General features: G+C 41.5%; 1 protein-coding gene across 3 annotated transcripts; it reads right to left on the bottom strand.

Moving 5' to 3' along the window:
* Nucleotides 1-643: 643 nt before the first annotated feature.
* On the bottom strand, nucleotides 644-18,504 carry LOC143893834 (heat shock protein beta-1). 3 transcript variants are annotated; one of them, XM_077399570.1, is made up of 4 exons: nucleotides 18,086-18,504; nucleotides 10,370-10,486; nucleotides 8,980-9,166; nucleotides 644-1,258 (listed from the first exon to the last, which is right to left on the bottom strand). In XM_077399570.1, exons 1-4 carry the CDS (start codon nucleotides 18,271-18,273, stop codon nucleotides 1,064-1,066), a joined length of 687 nt encoding a protein of 228 aa, XP_077255696.1. In that variant the 5' UTR covers nucleotides 18,274-18,504; the 3' UTR covers nucleotides 644-1,063. The 3 variants fall into 3 exon arrangements, with proteins under 3 accessions (XP_077255696.1, XP_077255698.1, XP_077255697.1); XM_077399572.1 differs by lacking the exon at nucleotides 18,086-18,504 and adding an exon at nucleotides 15,097-15,228; XM_077399571.1 differs by lacking the exon at nucleotides 10,370-10,486 and having other exon boundaries at nucleotides 18,086-18,503.
* Between the last annotated feature and the right edge of the window lie 60 nt (nucleotides 18,505-18,564).

The raw sequence follows: 18,564 nt of genomic DNA on the forward strand, positions 1-18,564 counted from the left end.
TCACAATGACAAAAATGAGGAACAAGATAAAAGAATAAGGAATAAGGGAATGTCGCATCTCACTTCAGTACACGTACATTAAAGTGAGATGCAACATGCTTTATTTCTAATTCCTTTATCTTATTCCTTATTCCCCTCTCATTGTGACTGAGCCTTATTACTCTTACCTTACATTTGGGGGGAGGGGGGCATAATATTTTTTGTATATTAAATTCTTATTTTTCATCGTCAGGGAGATATAAATTCGTTGTATTATATTTATTACAGATTTTTATTTAAATTTTTGCATTACCTTTAAATATTATGTTTTGTGTATGTGTGTGTTGTGTATGTATATGTGTATTTGTTGTGTGTGTGTGTGTGTGTGTGTGTGTGTGTTGTTGCACATGTTTCGAAAATATTAAAATATTCATAAATAATATCAATATAATAATCATATATTCTAAGCATTGTGTTATAGTCTTTTAACGTACACCTAAACTAACACATATATAAGTTAATCGTTATAAACGATCGTTGATTTATGAGTTTCGACTCGTTGGTACGCAAGTGCACAAGTAAGTAATACAGCTCACAGCTTTTCAAAAAAACAAAATGTCTAATTAAAATAAACCATTTCAAAAGGCAATGCACATTTCTGGGGAAAAAAAAAAATTACGCTATTTCTACGAGGGGGGATTGGAAATATCATGTGTATCGAAGGAATAAAGCTGCTCGTATGAAAAAGGAAAAATATTTTATCAAACTTTATCTGACTTTTCACATTTATAGCCCTTCAGCATTGTGCTCTACGTTTCATTTCTTTTTTTTTAATCTTTCATGAAAGTCGAAACGCACCAGGCGCACTTGGCGTGGGGTCGTTTTTTCTGCTATTCAGTTTAAATTGGTCAAACTTTGTCGCGCGAATGGATCAACTTCTTTGAGTTACTATAAGGTAATAGTAGAAGGATGTAAGGACTTACGAAGGAAAGATCCAATTTGGGGTAAGTCGTAGGATGGTTGGAACAGGAGGAATTCGAGGCAGAAAATTAGAAATCGACCCTCCGCAACTTCGTCACTGGGTTTACTGGTGTGCGATCGGGATCAACTTCTCGCCCGAGCCAATCGCTGGCAAGGGCGCCTCCACGGTAAGGACGCCGTCCTTGCTCAGGGAAGACTTGATGCTCTCGGGATTGGTTCCCTTCGGCAACAGGAATTCCCGATTGTACTCCCTGTACACTGATTTGCTCTCCGTTTTCTCCTCGTGCTTAGCGTGAACCTGAACAAACGAAAATTGCATTGCGTTAATAAGATAATTGTTACACATTGAACTTTACAATTATCGCTGTTCACATTGATCCGATCCATTGGCAAATAAATGCAATCAAATGCGCGAAGGCCTTATGTAATTATTAGGTCTAATTATGCTATCAATTTGAAGAATTATAGATTGGATAACTGCTGGGTTTAACATTTTTTTTTCTTCTATGTGTACATATGATATAATAATAGAATATATGTATATATCAGACAAAAATTTTTTAAGTTAATTCCAGACCATGTTGTAATCAATTGCCCTTTTAACGTGGCAGTCTCTGTCGCCTTGAAACTAAAATATATTGTAGCCAGCAGCCAAGTTTATTATTAGCATCAATTAATTACTAATGTATAAATACTGTTAATGGGTATTAATACTTCGTCTGCGATTTCCTTGGAATGTATGCGTTACACGTGCTTACACTGACGTGAATTTACAAAGTTCTCGTTAACATTCGCCTCGCGTGCGCCTAAAGCATGTCGCGATTGATTTATCATTACGAATAACGTCGGAGTAACGATCCCGAGAAATGTTTGCTCTTCGGTCATGCTATAGCTATAGGGGTTTCTCTCTCTCCCTTTATCGCGAGCGGCAAAAAGAATTATCGCTTTATCGGGGACGAATTTTTACGAACGACAACGAACCAAGATACACACTTGATAAGTGTCCTTCGTGACTCTCTAACGAGCAATTTCCCTGAGCGATCTAGAATTAGGGCAACGAGAGTGCCCCGTAATAGTGACCGTATTACTCATGCGTTCGACCCAGTGAGTCATGCCCGCGCTCCGTTCGACCATGCGTAGGTTTCGTCTCCTTAGTGGACGCGTAAGTTATAGTATAACGTGTCAGACATCGATCTCGTTTTTCCACCCGCGACTAATACATACGCGTTGAATTACAGATGTAACCGGGATATCCGACTTCACGTGAAACAGCACGGCATATCCAGCGACAAACTCGTATTTCATAAAAACAATTTTCTCGAATTTTTCGAAATTTATCCAACACTTCTGTCGTTCGAATTCTGACATAATTCTTTACAAAAATACCGAAATTATAAATTTTAATTTTAATTAAAAATATATAATAAAATATTAATAATAAAAATAAATATGGATTTTATATATAATGATATATTCTTCAAATGGATAAATTTCTTTTATTTTAAGATTAAAAAAAGATTATGTACAAATAGTATTGTACGAATAGTACAAACAACTATGTGATTACGGAAACTCAGTGAGAACGGGGCGGAAAATAAGACCGGGCCTGTCGCCCGTGAAAGGACGACAGCGTCTCAGCGGCGAAAGTGGGTTATGAAAGTCACGCGCGACACAGTCTCGGGACGCCCGCGTCTTACGGGAGAGTCATGGAAGTTATAAAGGGGTCGAAACGCAGCAGGGAAGAACACTAAGGACGAGACGAGGAAGATGGCGAGCCATACCGCCATCGCCTCTACCATCTACATCACGTCGACGCGAATCGATATCGTCAAGCTCATCCTTACGACTCATCTTTCTTCTCGCTCGACCCCGTTTTTCCGGCGCGAAAACCTGCCGTTCTCTATTCCACAAATTTTTACCGGAAAATATTGAAAAAAAAAAGCGCTCCATATATCCACTTCTCTACAATATCCGTTTCGAGTTCCATGTTCCTTAGTAACGAGGGTCTATCGAGCGCTCTTCGTTGACTCAGCGATCAATGAAAATTTGCATTTTATCACGAAGAGGAATCGCTGCTTGTACGCGCGCGTATATTCCTTTGTATGCTCCGCGTCTCGAATTCTTCAAACGTATAACTCGCTCGTGTGAGACGTTAACGTTCGTTGCGATGTTTCTTTTGTCGCAAAGCAGTTCACCTAGATTCTACCAACGAAAAAAAAGCGCCCCGATGAAATATGCATGAGGTATAAGTCGACGTCATCAGGCTCCAGCGCGTATCGCACCACTAAGTTATGCGCCTTCGTCCTTTCAGAGTGTTATCTTTTAAAATTATCACCATTGGATGTGTGTGCAGTTGCTCACTTTGGAATATCATCATATTTTGATGCATTTAAGACTAGATTTCTGATTAAAGTTCTGGATTGAAGTTGTGCAGGACTTCGATAGCTGCTGCTCGAAGACGTGCAAATATTGCACAATTCCCAGATAGCGTCGCCGTTAGGTTTTGCGTTAAGTGTCTGTTATGTTAAACGACGTTGTTACATCATGTTAATGGCGAGTTTGATCAGCGACGTATTTAGAAATCGCGGAGTTTGTATGACAGCGAAGCGAGAGCGACTCGCCTTGAAGAGAATATCGGTGGCGAGTATATACAGTGTTGACTCACATGATCAAACAACAAGAGTACCTCTAGCACTAGCTTTTGTAGCGTGTAGACACGAAGTATCCTAGATTCGTCGAGCCATTCTTTTCGACACTTCAGAAAGTCTCCTTGATCTTTAGTATAAAATACCTCAAGATAAAACACAATTAAATTAATTAAACTTTTGTCGATCCGTATTTTAGACACTTCAGAAAACCTTAATCTCTAATGTTAAGTATTTCAAGGTTAATTAGATTAATTAAATTTTTGTAAAAGCCGTATTTTTGACACTACAGAAAATCTCTAATTTCTAATAAAACTTGTATCTCAAGTTCAATTGATTTCAAAGGTAATTAAATTAAATTAATTAAATTCCTGTTAATGCTAATCGATGCCTTTGTTGTTTCAATCAGAAATATATCTTGTATCAAAGAAATATTCGGAATACTCGGACAAACGTCACAAGTATGAACTCGGCGATCACATCTCGTCTGGTTGCTATCAATATACCAGATCGCAACGTTTGATTTGTGGACCTTTTGTCTTTAATCGCGATGATATTTCTTGAAGCGTGTCTTCGATGGCTTTGTCGCGTGCTGCGAGAAAAATGCAGGTGCGAGATATATTGGCCGCACCCATTAGAGCGGCAATAACATCAAAGGTAGAAGTCGCAAATGGTAGGCGAGGTCTGCCATGCTAATTGCATTACGTAAGAGTCGCTAATGAGTTAGACTCGTTCGCTTCGATTCGCTTCTCGAACGTCTCTTCCATCGCGTTCGCGTTGTTGAAAAGACCGACCGAATCGACCGCTTCGATCTATCTGTCGTCGTCCGCGACGATATGCCAACGAACGAAATAAGCGTTACCTTAACCTTGCGCCAGGTAAAAAATTGACTCAGATTCAACCCCGTCTGTTCATCACATGTCCTTCCTCTCCTTCCCTCTGTTTACTGTCCTAAGACTCTAGCGCGGGTTTCGTATTTGATTTCAAGGCGGGTGCCTTGCATATTTTCAGGTATGGATTCCTTGGCACCGCTTCGCGGCCAGTCCGCATAATAAACGAATGTAAAAGTAGCCGAGATAACGCAGGCAGCTGATGTAATTATTTCACTGACCTTTTCGATAACACTTGTGCTTCTCGCAAAATTTTCTGTAGCGAATAGAGGGAGACTGCGACTCGCCAACTCTCGTTGTTTAATAATTCTCATTGTTAATTTTCTTTATTCCCACGAGAAAATATTTCAATTTGATACTTGATATTTCTATATTTTGATTTACCGAGCGTCTTTCGATCAATTGATTGCCTCTCGAAATAACTCCGACAAATAAAACAGTATAAAGATATATCGGTGTCGAGTACCGGGATTTCTTCTCCCAACAGGCAAGCCGCGAAATAGATTTTGTGACGGTGGTCATCCGTTAACGCAATTCTCCTGTTGTTACGCTCCTTGGGATATCGATCGTGCCGACCGTAAAAGAACAAAACCATACCGCGGAAAAAGCGCGCGCGAGTAACCCTATAGACCTCGCGAGACCGAGAGAAAAAGAAAAAGAGAGCGAAGGAGAAAATGAAATGGAAAGACGGAAAAGAGGGGAGAGGCGCCGAGAACGAACTACGGTAACCCAACTCTTCGTAGAATCTAAGTTTTCGTGACGGATATCGTCTTACGAGAAACGAGCATTACGCAAACCTACCAGCTGTAACCACCAGTCATTGGAGTGACCGATTTGCCAAACTTCTGCACCCCCGATCTGCTCGATGAGCCCGGCAACGAGATCTGGGTTACGGTACGCACGATGATAGTGATCTCAAATATTTTACCGACTTTCGGGCAACTTGGAAATTTAAACGCTTAAATTTTTCATATCAGAATCACATACAGATTGTACTAAAAGTCAGAGCCCCAGAGAATATATAAAAAATAGGGGTCAATCATTTTTATTTTATTTTATTTTATTTAACCATCTTTGGGACACACATAAAAAGAATCTTTATTCTTTCTTTTATTAATTTATGTACAATAGTATCTGGAAAAAAATAAAACTTATTGCGATTGGTTTCCGAGATTTGATTTCTGGTACACTTTGTACACCGTTATATGTCATATTTATATAGTATAATTTCTATAGTATATTTCTATTGTAATATTTCTATAGATATAATTGTATAATTTTGTTCTTTTTGGTTTGTAAAGGAAAAAAAAGGGATTGTATTAAAATAAATCCGCGACATCAATAGTTATCCGTGATAGTTGCTGTTCAAAGTTCGGTGCCGCGATTGTCGAAAATAACGTAAGCTACTGGCAGCTCTGACTCACAAACTAAATATATAACCGTGAATTTCGATGTTGCTACTTCCACCTCTGCTTTTGCGCGAATGAAAACAGACCGGAATCTTTCATAAGTCGATGATTAAAGCTCCCGAATATCATCAAAACTCGAAACATTTAAATGCTCTTTTACGACGAAAGTGAAAAGGATTATTATTCCAGGATCAGATAAAACCTAATCAATTATGCGATATGTACAGAGTATCGATTACAATTTTCAGCCACACGGATACTTCGACAAACTCTGTCCTTCCGTCAAATAAAATTTAATATTTAACGTAATCACAACCATTTGAATTTAATTAATCATTATTTCCAGCGGTTTTTCAATTATCAACAATAAATATACATTCGGTCCTTTTTTTACAATACGTATCCATCAATTAAATGCCCGAAATACCTGGCACGAATCTGTATGTTACGTGTTATGATAAAAAGGAGACGAAAACACACGCTTTCTCGCTGCTTCTGCGATGACGTCAACTACTGGCCGTAAATTCGTAATACTCTACTCCCGTTCCATTCCCGGCCTGGACTTCTCGTCCTTCGGAGCATTGTCCTTGTTCGAGCCCTTTAAGGTCCGCTCGCGATGCGTAGCCGACCTGAATTCGCCAGACCCTGACCACGTTACACGACAGGCAGTTTCGAGTTCTCCGTTGCCGTCAGGTTTCCGTCCGGCGAATCCCGTTTATGGAGAAGACTGCTCCCATTCCCTCGAAATTACTTCAGAGAGAAGGACCTCCCTTGTCGCGAAGATAAATTGATCGACTTTTTTTTCGAATCGCCGGGTTGTACTCGGCAAAAAAAGAGATCGATCGAACGAAAAATTGGGTTGCAAACGTGAGCGACGGAACTTTCGAGGAATATAACAAATATCGAGGTGGATAAAGAATTTATTCGAGCGTTGATATGCCGACCTCGTTTTCGAGTAAGATAAGATGGCCAGACGACGAATGGGAGTAGAAACGAATCAAGAATGAGAATACCGCTTCGAATTGACAGGAGGAGTAACAGACAATCCAGGAGATGTTTTGACAGCCGCGCACTTCCCCATCGAGCTACTACAAACTACGTTTGAAGTCGACACTATAACAATAAGAAAAACAATGATAAAAAAAATATCTTTTTAAGGAGAAGTCAACTCCCAGTCTATAAACTCTAATCGAATGAAAGAGCGCGACTTTTGGAACGTCCGGTACAAGATCACGATTTTTAAGAGATCGTGAAATGAAATTGAAGGGGTATCGGCCGATCGCTTGTTCGAATAAATCATCAGAATAACACCGTGCCTTGTTCCTCGACGGATCTTACATCATTACGATCTTTCTTTCATCGCGAAGAATGGGAGGTACGATGGTACAATGACCTCATCATCCGATCTCGTGCATAACGGTAGAACAACTTTTGCAATAGCCGTGCTCAAGCGAGAGAGAGAAAGAGTACCCAATTTCCGCTCTATTGCCTCTCTTATTGAAATAGACAAATCATTCAATGATTATATTACGATTAGTCTCATATTGCAAAAAGAAAAGCCGGATATCGTACGGCGAACGGGAAATGACATTTATAAATTTTCTCGGGCGAACGAAAGTGATTGCGCTCTTGTCACGCGCAAATTTACTTTCCAACATTTTTAACGTCTCGGTGAAAAATAGTGTTATTCCATGTCGCTTCTGCCGAAATATGTTTACGCGACCACGCGTCTCTTGTGTAATTCATAAAGCGTAATCGCATCGTCCCGCATCTCGGGCGTTCGGCTTGTTTGTTCACAATGGCCGAACATTATTCCGGTCCGCCGGTATGACGACTGGCGTGAATTTATTTTCGGCGACGGTTATTTCCGTCCAGGTCGACGCGAGAACGTTAGAGAAGGATCTCGAAGACGCGCGCGTATAGAAATTCTCGCTCCCGATATTTCACTTCCTGCCGCTGGAATTCTAATTTTCACGACGGCACCGCGAACGAGGAGGCGCGTCGCATAAGTTGTTGAATTTATATCGATTGCCGCCTATACCGTTCGAGTGGAATAAAGTTATCATTTCGCGACGGAGCCAATCGCGGAGTCAGAACCGCGAAGCGAAATGAGACTGCCCTTCGTACGAATTCGATCGCGTTACTCGATGAGGCCGCTCTCCTGGCGGGAAGTGACGTCACGCAATCAATTACAATGCTCTACATAGTTCATCAAGATCCGCAAGTACTGACAAGTATTCCGCATTCCGTCCCTTGCACCGGGTATAATACCTAAATGCAAGTTTCTTGAGAGAGAGAGAGAGAGAGAGAGAGAGAGAGAGAGAGAGAGAGAGAGAGAGAGAGAGAGAGAGAGAGATACTATATATGTATACTGTCACGACTAAATTTACATTTTTATTTAGCAATAATTGACTCGGGAGATAATAAATTTATGTTTACTCGAATCTTTAGCTTCTTTAGTACGAGAAGATGTTGATTCTCGAATATTTTCCAAGTCAATTATTCCTCGGCGAACATAAACTAGCGAACTGTGTAAATTAATACATCTATATGAAAAACTGATGGCGCGCAATTTGCAAGTAATTAATTTCATTTTATGACAGTACATTGTGCGTGACGAACTTTGTGTCGCGCCAATCCTCGCCAATTGCGCAAAAACTTGAGCCAGATTTGCACCTTGCCAAGTTGTGCAAGAGATCGTTCCGGCGCACATCGCGCGTGATGAGTCAACCGTATAATAATTTCGGGTTGCCAGATAAACTGGGAGAAATCGCGCGTCAATAAATCGAAAGATTTAGGCTCCGAGTAATAGATAGCTATTGTTCGAATAAATCAATTTATATACGTCTTAGCCATAGACTTCGGCTACTAATTCTCAAGGATATTATTGAAAAAGAAATTTGAGAGAGAATAAAATATCTTCGATTTCGACGTCGACGTCGAATATCTTTCTATAACGTTCACAGTCGACAAATGTACGCTCGACGAACAAACGCCGCGCGCCGATTGGATCGCCCCGTTATAAGTTTTCCAGTTTCGTGGCTGGGCCTGAACTTTAACGATATTTTCACTCACCAATAGCTTGTTGTCCACAGTCTTGACGACGATTTCCTCGGGCGTGTATTGCGAAACGTCGAAGCGCAGCTTCAGCATCTTGCTGTCACCCTCGTCCTGGATGAGAGGACTGTTGAGGCCATCCAGCCAGGCATGGTCGTGCTGAGGACTCAGAGAACTGTTCTGAGTGCTCTGTTGCGTGGTGGTGCTGTAATTTAAAAAAACAAGAGCCTCGATTATCGCCGACGAATGTCACTCGCGCGTAAGGTCTAAATGGACAATGAGATGTCAGGCACATTGATGCGATGATGAGCGACGTCGGATCCGTAACCGTTAACTTAAGACCTGTTGACTATACACTACTGTCGGTGCGGTGCGATAGTATGAAGCCTTACTTACGGTGACGATGGATGGACAAATTAAATAAGTACACGCAGAGACTGACGTTAACATAAAGTCGTGCGTTAACGCTAAAAAGGCCAGCATATTTCACGTAACAATTTTCATTATCGTCACACATACACACACTCACAGAAATAGGTAAGGTAAAAAATTGCATAATTTAGTATAAGAAAATCGAGTTATTTTATGGAAATGTTAGTTGACGATTAATTCACACGCTTTGCTCTTTCTAACGTTAACCAAACTGGCATTTTACTCTAACTCTTGCACGCAGCACTATGCGATCTATGCAGAACAGTGAGGAACATAAGGTATATGAATCGTAAGAGGGCAATGATATATTCACTGTCCCGAGTGTGAGGTCACAAAACGTGCAGACATTTGTTCGTTCGTTGCACTCGCCCAGGCGCGATTACAACTACGTTAACCCTTTGTAGAAAACGTTGCAACGCTATTAATTTTTTACGTTTAGATTTTCGTTCTTATCTGCCCACACATTTACACGTTAACGTATTAACGTAATGAATATATTTAGCAATTTAACGTTGAAGAAAATAACCAATTACGCAAATAAATCCTTAATTTTTCGAATTTTCTTTGTATAATCAAACCATACAACGATCGAATGTAATACTTTCTTGTTCCTAACCAGGTCCGAATTATTTGAACGCATCTCGAGTTCAAATCGTTAACCAATCTTATTCTTCAAGTTCACTTCGTCCTACAAAGGATTAAAGACAAACGAGAGAAATAAACGATACAGTGCGGGATAAATATTTCGGCTGGGAGGTAACGTAAAAAGGTGCGATCTAATTTACTACTGCTAATTCAAAACGAATCGTCGATCTACTTGGTCCTCCGGCAAGCTTTATAAATTTAATCGGGGATGCGCGCCCTCGCAACATCTTCCGATCCCATGGTCTGATCGTCCCTACATCGATCGACTCCGTTTTTTCAGGTTTTTCTGTGCGTTTTTCGTTTTCTTTTCGTTTCTCTATAGAGTCGTCACCTTTTGAAGCTGTCGAACGCGGACCGCTTCGGCGGTGCTGCAGGGTCGACCTTGTCCCAACCTTCGGTCTTCGAGGTCGTCGACGTGCGGTGCTCGCTGCTGCTCGTGTGATGCCGACTTCATAGTTAGTCACGTGCCAATGCGGAGAGCCATTCGGTAGGCGAGACGGTAGTCGAGCGCAGGGGAAGAGGGATTTGTTATTATTTTATATCGGTTAACTCTCATGGATTACTGAGTCGTCCGTGAGTTTAACGTTAATCCACGCGATTACGTCGTCTTCGCTTCTGTGTTTCTTGGCGGTCGATTAATCTCTCTCCGTCCCGCAGATTCCCCAAATTGGATTTCACCGGCGATTAACAGTTATTCGTCAGTTGTTCTATTGTAAGATCTTAGATCCTTTCCGAACTTCCTGGTTTCAACCCAACGACAAATAACTCTTGTTCGCTATTTGTTATCTTCATCAACAAGCACCAGTCCTTCCCAACGTAAACCAGTCGAATCTATTTGAGAATCTATTAGAACTAACCAGGTTATAGAAATTCATGACTACGTTCTATCTTTAGCGTCGTAACAATGATTGTTTAACCGACGAGTAACTGTTCAGCGATTATTCGCCGTTGATGAAAACCATTCTCGTTCAAATTATGATTTGCCGACATCATTGTCCCAATTTTCCGAACGTTAATTTTTGGCAAAGAAATACCGCTTCGAAATATAAAAAGTCGTACGTTATTTTAATAGATTAATATAAGCATGATATTAAGAGCGATTATCTACACCAAGAAACAGTGAGCGAGCGACGTTCCCAGCAAGATTTAATTGAAACTTTGTTTTTTTTTTTTTTTTAATCTGCTGCTATTTTTGCACCGTATTTTAATTCTTGCTGATCAAAAATGCCACAGTACTCCTTAAGAGTGTTCAAAGTTGAACTGCGAAAAAAATAATCTTACAAGTTTTATTATTTTTGTCATATTTTCATATCGATAAGACCTCGTATGCTATAAAATTATAAAAATAAAGAAAAATAAATCATAGAAGTTCGTATATGAATCATAGAAATCAGCGCTAAACTCTTACGAATAAAAATCTCATCACATATACGTACTAAAAACTATATGACTAAAATTTTCTATCTGCAAATCTTAAATATTCACGAATGCTGGCAAATCGCTTCGAAAAAAGGAGAAAAAGCGGTAAGACAATCGACACACGTCAAACACGCAGCAAATTAATCGTAAAGGCTATATACAAATTATTTGTACAACTTAAGAAATTAATAAGCGCACTCGGCAAATACATATGTATGTACGTGTAATAAAACTTATTCGTTCTACCTATACTTGTGTAAAAGAAAAAGAACGTTTCATTTAGGATAAAAACGAAATTTATCGAACGAGTACCTGCATTTCTTCACGGAGGTCGACGTTACACTTAATTACCGCTGTGATAATCGATACTAAACTTGATGGTCTCCCGAGAGGATTCCGATCGATCGTAAGCGTACTTTTGCGCGCGAGAGATAAGATTATTTGTATAGCTCCGCGCGAAATAACGTGACTTTCGAACTAAATATCACGATAACCGGAAGTGCCTTGCCTTGTCTTTGGAGAGGTCGTCGACCCACCACGGAGGATACTATAAATAGTACGTAATTACGTCGTCGCAGCCGGTACTTGCAGCGAGGGTGATCGCGATTTCTCAAGTCATGTTTATTCGGGTTACCTTCCTCGTAGAATTAACTTCGATTTAAACCAGTAAAACAATTCTACTGCATCGCCATTTTCCAGTCTCCATCTATCGTTCCTCGAAGTTTACGCTTCGAAATAAATCTTACAATTAGTGCCTCCACTTTACGTAAGTTAGGCGAATCTATATAGCTGATGTTAACATCGTAAATAGTCATGGACTATAATTCGTTTATAATTTATATAAATCTAAAGAGCTGATTTATCGTGATATATATATATATACAAATTTTCGCAAATTTTTATACAAAATTCCTCTGTTATTATAACGTATTTAAAAATACTGTAAATTTTATAAACTTTTGTAAGTCTATGTTCTTCAGAAAATGTTTTGCTCTTTCAGGAGTAAAAATTATATTTTACGAAAGATAATACAGAAATCCCGCAAACAGAAATTAATGTTCGAGAGAAATGAGATTGTGTACGACATTTATAAAGTTTCCCGATGGTCGAATAAATTCTATGACAGGAGTAAAACGATTCCAAGAACGAAATGTCACTGCATCCCGTCACGCGATATCACGTGTTTGGCAGTAATAAAGACTGTTTTCCACGTTTTATTCTCTTCGTGCGTAAAGGTATCGAACAAAGATTGCCGTCAATAAATTCATCTCAGCTCACGCGCGATTTTTCGACAAATCTATTATCGAAAATGCATTATACATAGTTTATACTTTACGGAAATCCGAAATATACATTACCATCGACTTCTGATTGAATCTAGACTCGTAACATTTAAATGTCACGGGACGTTCGCTTCCCAACGGGAAGCGCGAAGGGGCCGCGAGTAAAGCGCGAAGTAAAACCGCAGGAAAGTTGCGTGGGAAAGAGTGGGAAAGAAATGCGGCAGAGAACAATTACGCCAGACAAGAGAAAGGTCGGATCTCGTCTCATGAAATCGAGAGAGGAGGTCAACCGTAGCGCGGCGGCTCTTACAAAACTAGACTCGTCGGAGTAAATCCATTATTTTGCGCGCCGTAGTGACCGTCTTTTACATTATTTAATCGAATACATATATCATTGATATAAAATTAATATTTAAGAAATAAAGATGATTTTGGCATCATTATATTTTTTTATATAGAAAAAGGGGCATGTGTTCTCGAAAAAAGTTATAATAAATGTTAACATAAAACAGCAGCGGACTCGTCGTTGATAAGAGTAAGTCGGCGGTATTTTATCTAATTTGTGTTTCTAGCTACGTTTATTACTTGAAATCGTTGAGGATGATTGGTATAACTTTATTTATCAGTCTCGAAGTATCAGATACTCACAATTTCATATTAAAGTACCAATTCGAGCACGTTTTTACCGCAGAAATTGTAAAATCATATCCGAGTATTCTTCGTTCTCATGTGACGTGACAGGACATAACAAAAATGGAATATATAAATATTAGACAAAGAAATATTAAGGGACTTTTTTGTTTCCCGATAGGAGATCGAATTCAACTGAAATATTAGCATATATATTACTTTAATATTTATTTTATTGTATTATTATACAAAGTATTCAAAATGTGCAAAATGTCAGAAAATGATATATAAATTTCTAATGAGATAGAATGATAGAAACAATTATTGTTATTTATCATCTTTCAACTTGTTCAACGAATGACAGAGAGCATTTATTATCCGCGTCGCAAATCATATCTAAACTAACCGATCTCTATCGAATGAGATAATCAACGCTACGAGCACGTTTGGGCAGAATCATATTTAGCCATTACGCGATGCCAATCGTCGGCTAGAAGTCAATGAATCGCTTAACTCACAGTCAGTTATACGTCACCGGCACATCGTGTAACGGAAAGACCGTATAGTTGTACTACGAGACAAAACAGCGCGTGTGTGGGAAAGCGTGCGAGAACGGAAAGTGAATCTCCCTTTGGCGCGCATGCATCGCGTTGCTCGAGTCTTCGATCGCGATGCCTGCCGACAGTACGTCAGTTATTCGCGAAAGTTCAAGCATGAAGTTTAGCATTGTTCACCAAAGTCAATTAGCGAGCTATTGCCCCGTCTATGAGAGATAATTTCCCGTTGCTGCGCTGTCCGAAGGTCTGGCTCGTCTATCCGGAAGCTATACCTGCCGCACGATATCGGAGATTGATAAAATGTTTATCTCGCGTATCTCCGTATTCTCCGAAGCAAAAAGGTGAAGAAGCACAATGTTGGGAGTTCAATTATTGATTTCCTGTCGAGAAACATATCACAAGTTTCCCCTATTATAAAATGAGAAATTTATAGATACACGTCGGAAGATATTTGCTCTTTCAAGATAATTCGGTGACTTTGCTTTATCGATTCGCAATTCTCGATCGAATTATTAATTTAGTTGAAATTCAAGTAGCAATGAAAAATAAAAAGAATCGGAATCCCCGAGCAGGTGCACGAAGAGTCGATAACATCATCTTTATCTCTCGCTGTCTATATCAATAAGTAGACAGGCTATACGTTAATAACACGTCCGCGACGAAGACTCGCCACTCTACGCGATGTGCCATCCGCGCTTGTCTATTTGCGGTAACCGTCCCTGAGCACAAGAATTACGTCAGGAGCACGTGATTATTCGGACTTCGCAATGGACCATATTCACCTCCCACGAGTGATCCATCGAGAATGCCGAGATCGACGCCGAGCGGCGCATATTTATTAGACACACGCGTCAGAATCTCTTTTATGTCAATGACGCATGACGCGGCGTTTCTCGAAAAATATCTAGCTATGATTCGTAGGATCAAAATCTCAAGTCGCGTCACGAAAAGGAAGCGGTAATATAAAGTTAAGAAACAAATACATCTCTATTTAATCGATAATATAAATCGAAAAATTGTACATCAAAATAATTTAATGAATTGCGAGGCAAAATGGTTCTTTGCACGAGCAAGTCGCTGAGTAATGGACCTGTCGAAGCGAATTGATAAAAAAAAAACTAATGTTAACATAAATGCGTTCGGACGAGAATTCGCACGAGGCAACGTACCGCAACTTGATGACCGTTTTATGCGTGGGAGGGTAAAAATCCTCGTCCGGGATCATCGCGAGATCCTTGCCTCGGCGACGAGATACCGTGTCACGACCGAGCGTTTCTCGCTTTAAAGCGCGAACTGCGACGATGCCTCGACGGCTGCCTCGACGATGTAAAAATTACTGCGTAAAATCCGCTCGTCTAGGATCCCTGCAAGCTCCTCACACCTTTCCTGCGCCGCGATTCGGTGCTTGATTCCAGTGGGGGCCGTTCGCGATCGTGCAACGCGATACAATGTCAAGGCCGCGTTGACGTAATAACGTGATGCACCGTAAGTGTGCATCTACGTAAAAAAAAAAATATATATATATATATCACAAATATATCAACCTCATCTCGGGTACTACGTAGAAAAACATTAATTTGCGCCGCCACGTGCGCGACGCAACGATTGCATTATGCATAATGCAGCACATCCATTACGAGAATAATAGTGTCAAGAATAAATAATTTCAACAAATGTAATTTCCAACGTAGACCAATGTTTCTGAAACGAGTACGAACTCGGGAAAAACGAGTACGCGTTGACCGAATTTATTTTGATTGGGCGGAGAATCCCGGAATCGAACATTATGTTCATTCTTCTTCCGTGTTCCCGTCTCGCTTTTTCAAACTGACCGTTTCGAAACGACGACAATGCCGTATTCAGAGGATGCGCCCGCGCGTGCGTATCGCTGTGCCGTCGAAAATGCAGTGTGAACGCGTCCGTTGTGCATTCAACGAGACGCGTGCGGTGTAATTGCGTAATAGACATCGCTTGTAATCCCGCGAGCGACACGTATACCGGTACACAGTCGCGTTTCCCACATTTTAAATATACGTATGCCGGGTTTAGACTGAGGAATGTCCCCGTCGTGTGACGAAACACAATCGTCGTTTGCCGGCGTAAAACTCGAGGGTCTCTCGATCCCGCTGGACTGGACTGCCCGGTCTGTGAACGAACGTGACGTAAAACGAACGTGTATGAACGCGACAAATTTTTTTTGTAAATTATATTGCCTCGTAAGAAAAGAAAGGCTCAATTTTAGGCACGACTTGGCCTTGTTTAATCCAGGTAGCAACGCGGCGTTTGCAACCAAGTATATGAAATGAGTTCGAGAGCATCTCGCGAATGACGGTGCGGCCTGAACGTCATTGTCGCGATAATCAAGCGCTTTCGACGACGAAAGTTTCACGGGCGATAGCTATATACGAGCATGCAAATTTCCAACGCACGCACTCGCCGGAGATCGTCCGCCTCGCTCTCCGCTCCGCTCGGCCGAGCCGCCAAAGGGAACTCTCCCGGTGCCCCGCGAGTGCAGTGACGGAATCTCTATAAATAGAAACTGGAATGCGCGAAACGGCTGTATCGATGCAAAAATGCAGAGCCAATCCGCGAATCGTTGCGGCGACCGAATCGCGTGCTCCCCCACGGAAAAAATCCACGGCGCGAAATCGCCTTCTGTGCAACTCGTTCTTGCGACGGTCACCAATGGTTTCGTAATAAAGAAAAACTGTATATATCTTTACGGAAGCTCATGTTCCAATAAATTTATTTTTATTAGATTTTCTGACACGGCGTTTCGTGACAAAGAAAAGCTGTATATTTTTACGGAAACTTCAAGTAAATTTATTATTCCGTACGTTTTTCGATGTGACGCACGATGACACTAAACGTTACTGAAATTATACCGTACGTTTACGCGAGCGTTACTTCTGTAGTAACTTACGATAATTTACTCCGCGTAAACAGAAGTAACGCTCGCGGTAACGGGTAAACGTAGTATATCAGTCCAAGATCGGAACATTCCGAGTTTTGACAAGGCATGCAGCGACGACGTAAATTAATTAATCACGCGAATGAGCGGTTTTATGTCGGGGAGTCTCTTAACGCGACGAGCTGACACATCATCTGTTTTTCCATACCTACCACGCGGATTATCCTTCCGCCAAATTTTGCCGGCCTATATATATTCTCCGATCCCTCGCGATCGAAGATAATTTATCGTACGTATCTGCGATACCGCACGACGCTCCTTATTTCTAAATTACTCTCGAGTCATCGTCTTGAAACGTTGACGTGCATTTGCACGATAACGCGTACGATCGATCGGTAGATTGCTAATCTCTCTTTAATCGTTCGACCGTCGAGTTGCGAAACGGAACTCGTATAGCAAAACAAAATATTGACGCGACCGACGGTATCTCTATCGCGAAAAGAAACATTTTCTTCCAGACACATCGATAGACGTAAACTCCCGGCTGTCAATAACAATAATCGTCGGTGATCTTCGATCGCGAGTAATTTCAATGCCGGACGTGGGACGTGCCGCATCGAGCGAAATAATAAAATTCCTCGCGAAAGAGCATATCGGAAATAAGTAAAGCGAACGTAAAATCTTGCGAGCACACATCGATACGATCGAGCGAAAATAAGAGAAAGAATTCAAGGGTATACGAGGGTCACTCTCTCTCGCGCGTCGCAGCTATACGACAGATCAAATAAATTGGATTGATTCGTACGTTTCGAAGGATCGATGTACCTCCAATGTAAACCGTATTATCCGCGACCCACGCTGGATCCTTGTCGATCTTTCTCCGCGCGCCGATGCACGCGTCTCGTGCACAGTAATTTCCGCTCGCGTATAATTCCTCGAACTCGAAGGACGACGCGACGGAACGTCACCGGTGTGCCGGCGCCGGCGTCGCGCCAGTAAACACCCCGTATATCAATCGCCGACGCGAGCGAGCGTTCGAACCGTCGGCCGATGGGAAACGAAAGCTTTGGCCGAACTGTCGATGCGTAAAACTACGAATTTACAAATTTATACACGTAGGCAGACGCGCGCGAGAGAAACCATCGCGTAGCCGGTGCGATTCCGAAAGGCTAGGCGTCTCGCGAGAAAGAGAAAGAGAGAGAGAGAGAGAGAGAGAAGAAAGAGAGACAACACGGGGGTTGACGTACCTGGTGGTGCTCTTGAAGAAGTTGTTGCTCTCGCGGTTCATCAGCTCGCTGCGGAACCGCGACATCTCGTCCTCCATCTTCCTCATCTCGGCGTCGAAACGCTCGCGTATGTTGGAGAACTCGGTGTCGATCACGCTGAAGTCACCGAGTTTGATGGGAATGTTGCGCTTGATACCACTGTCGGCCATGTTTCTCGCCCCGGGCAGCACTCTCTTTTGTACACTGGTGTGTATATATATATATATATATATATATATGTGTGTGTATCACTTGACGAGGACCCTTCGCGCGCCCGTCGAAGCACGAATTTCGATCGCGAATCTAGGGAAACCGGTGTATACTGGGATATTCGATACTCGCGCGCGCCTCGCAAACCGTGTCTCGTTCCCGTCCAAAGAGCAAGTGAGCGGCGGCGGCTCGCCGGCGGCCCCTTAAATATCCGGCGACGCCGGCGAGGCCGCTCGTGGGTGTTCGGCCGC

This window comes from Temnothorax americanus, unplaced genomic scaffold (assembly GCF_048541705.1).
Source record: "Temnothorax americanus isolate GAGA-0224 unplaced genomic scaffold, ASM4854170v1 Scaffold13, whole genome shotgun sequence".
Classification (NCBI taxonomy): domain Eukaryota; kingdom Metazoa; phylum Arthropoda; class Insecta; order Hymenoptera; family Formicidae; genus Temnothorax; species Temnothorax americanus.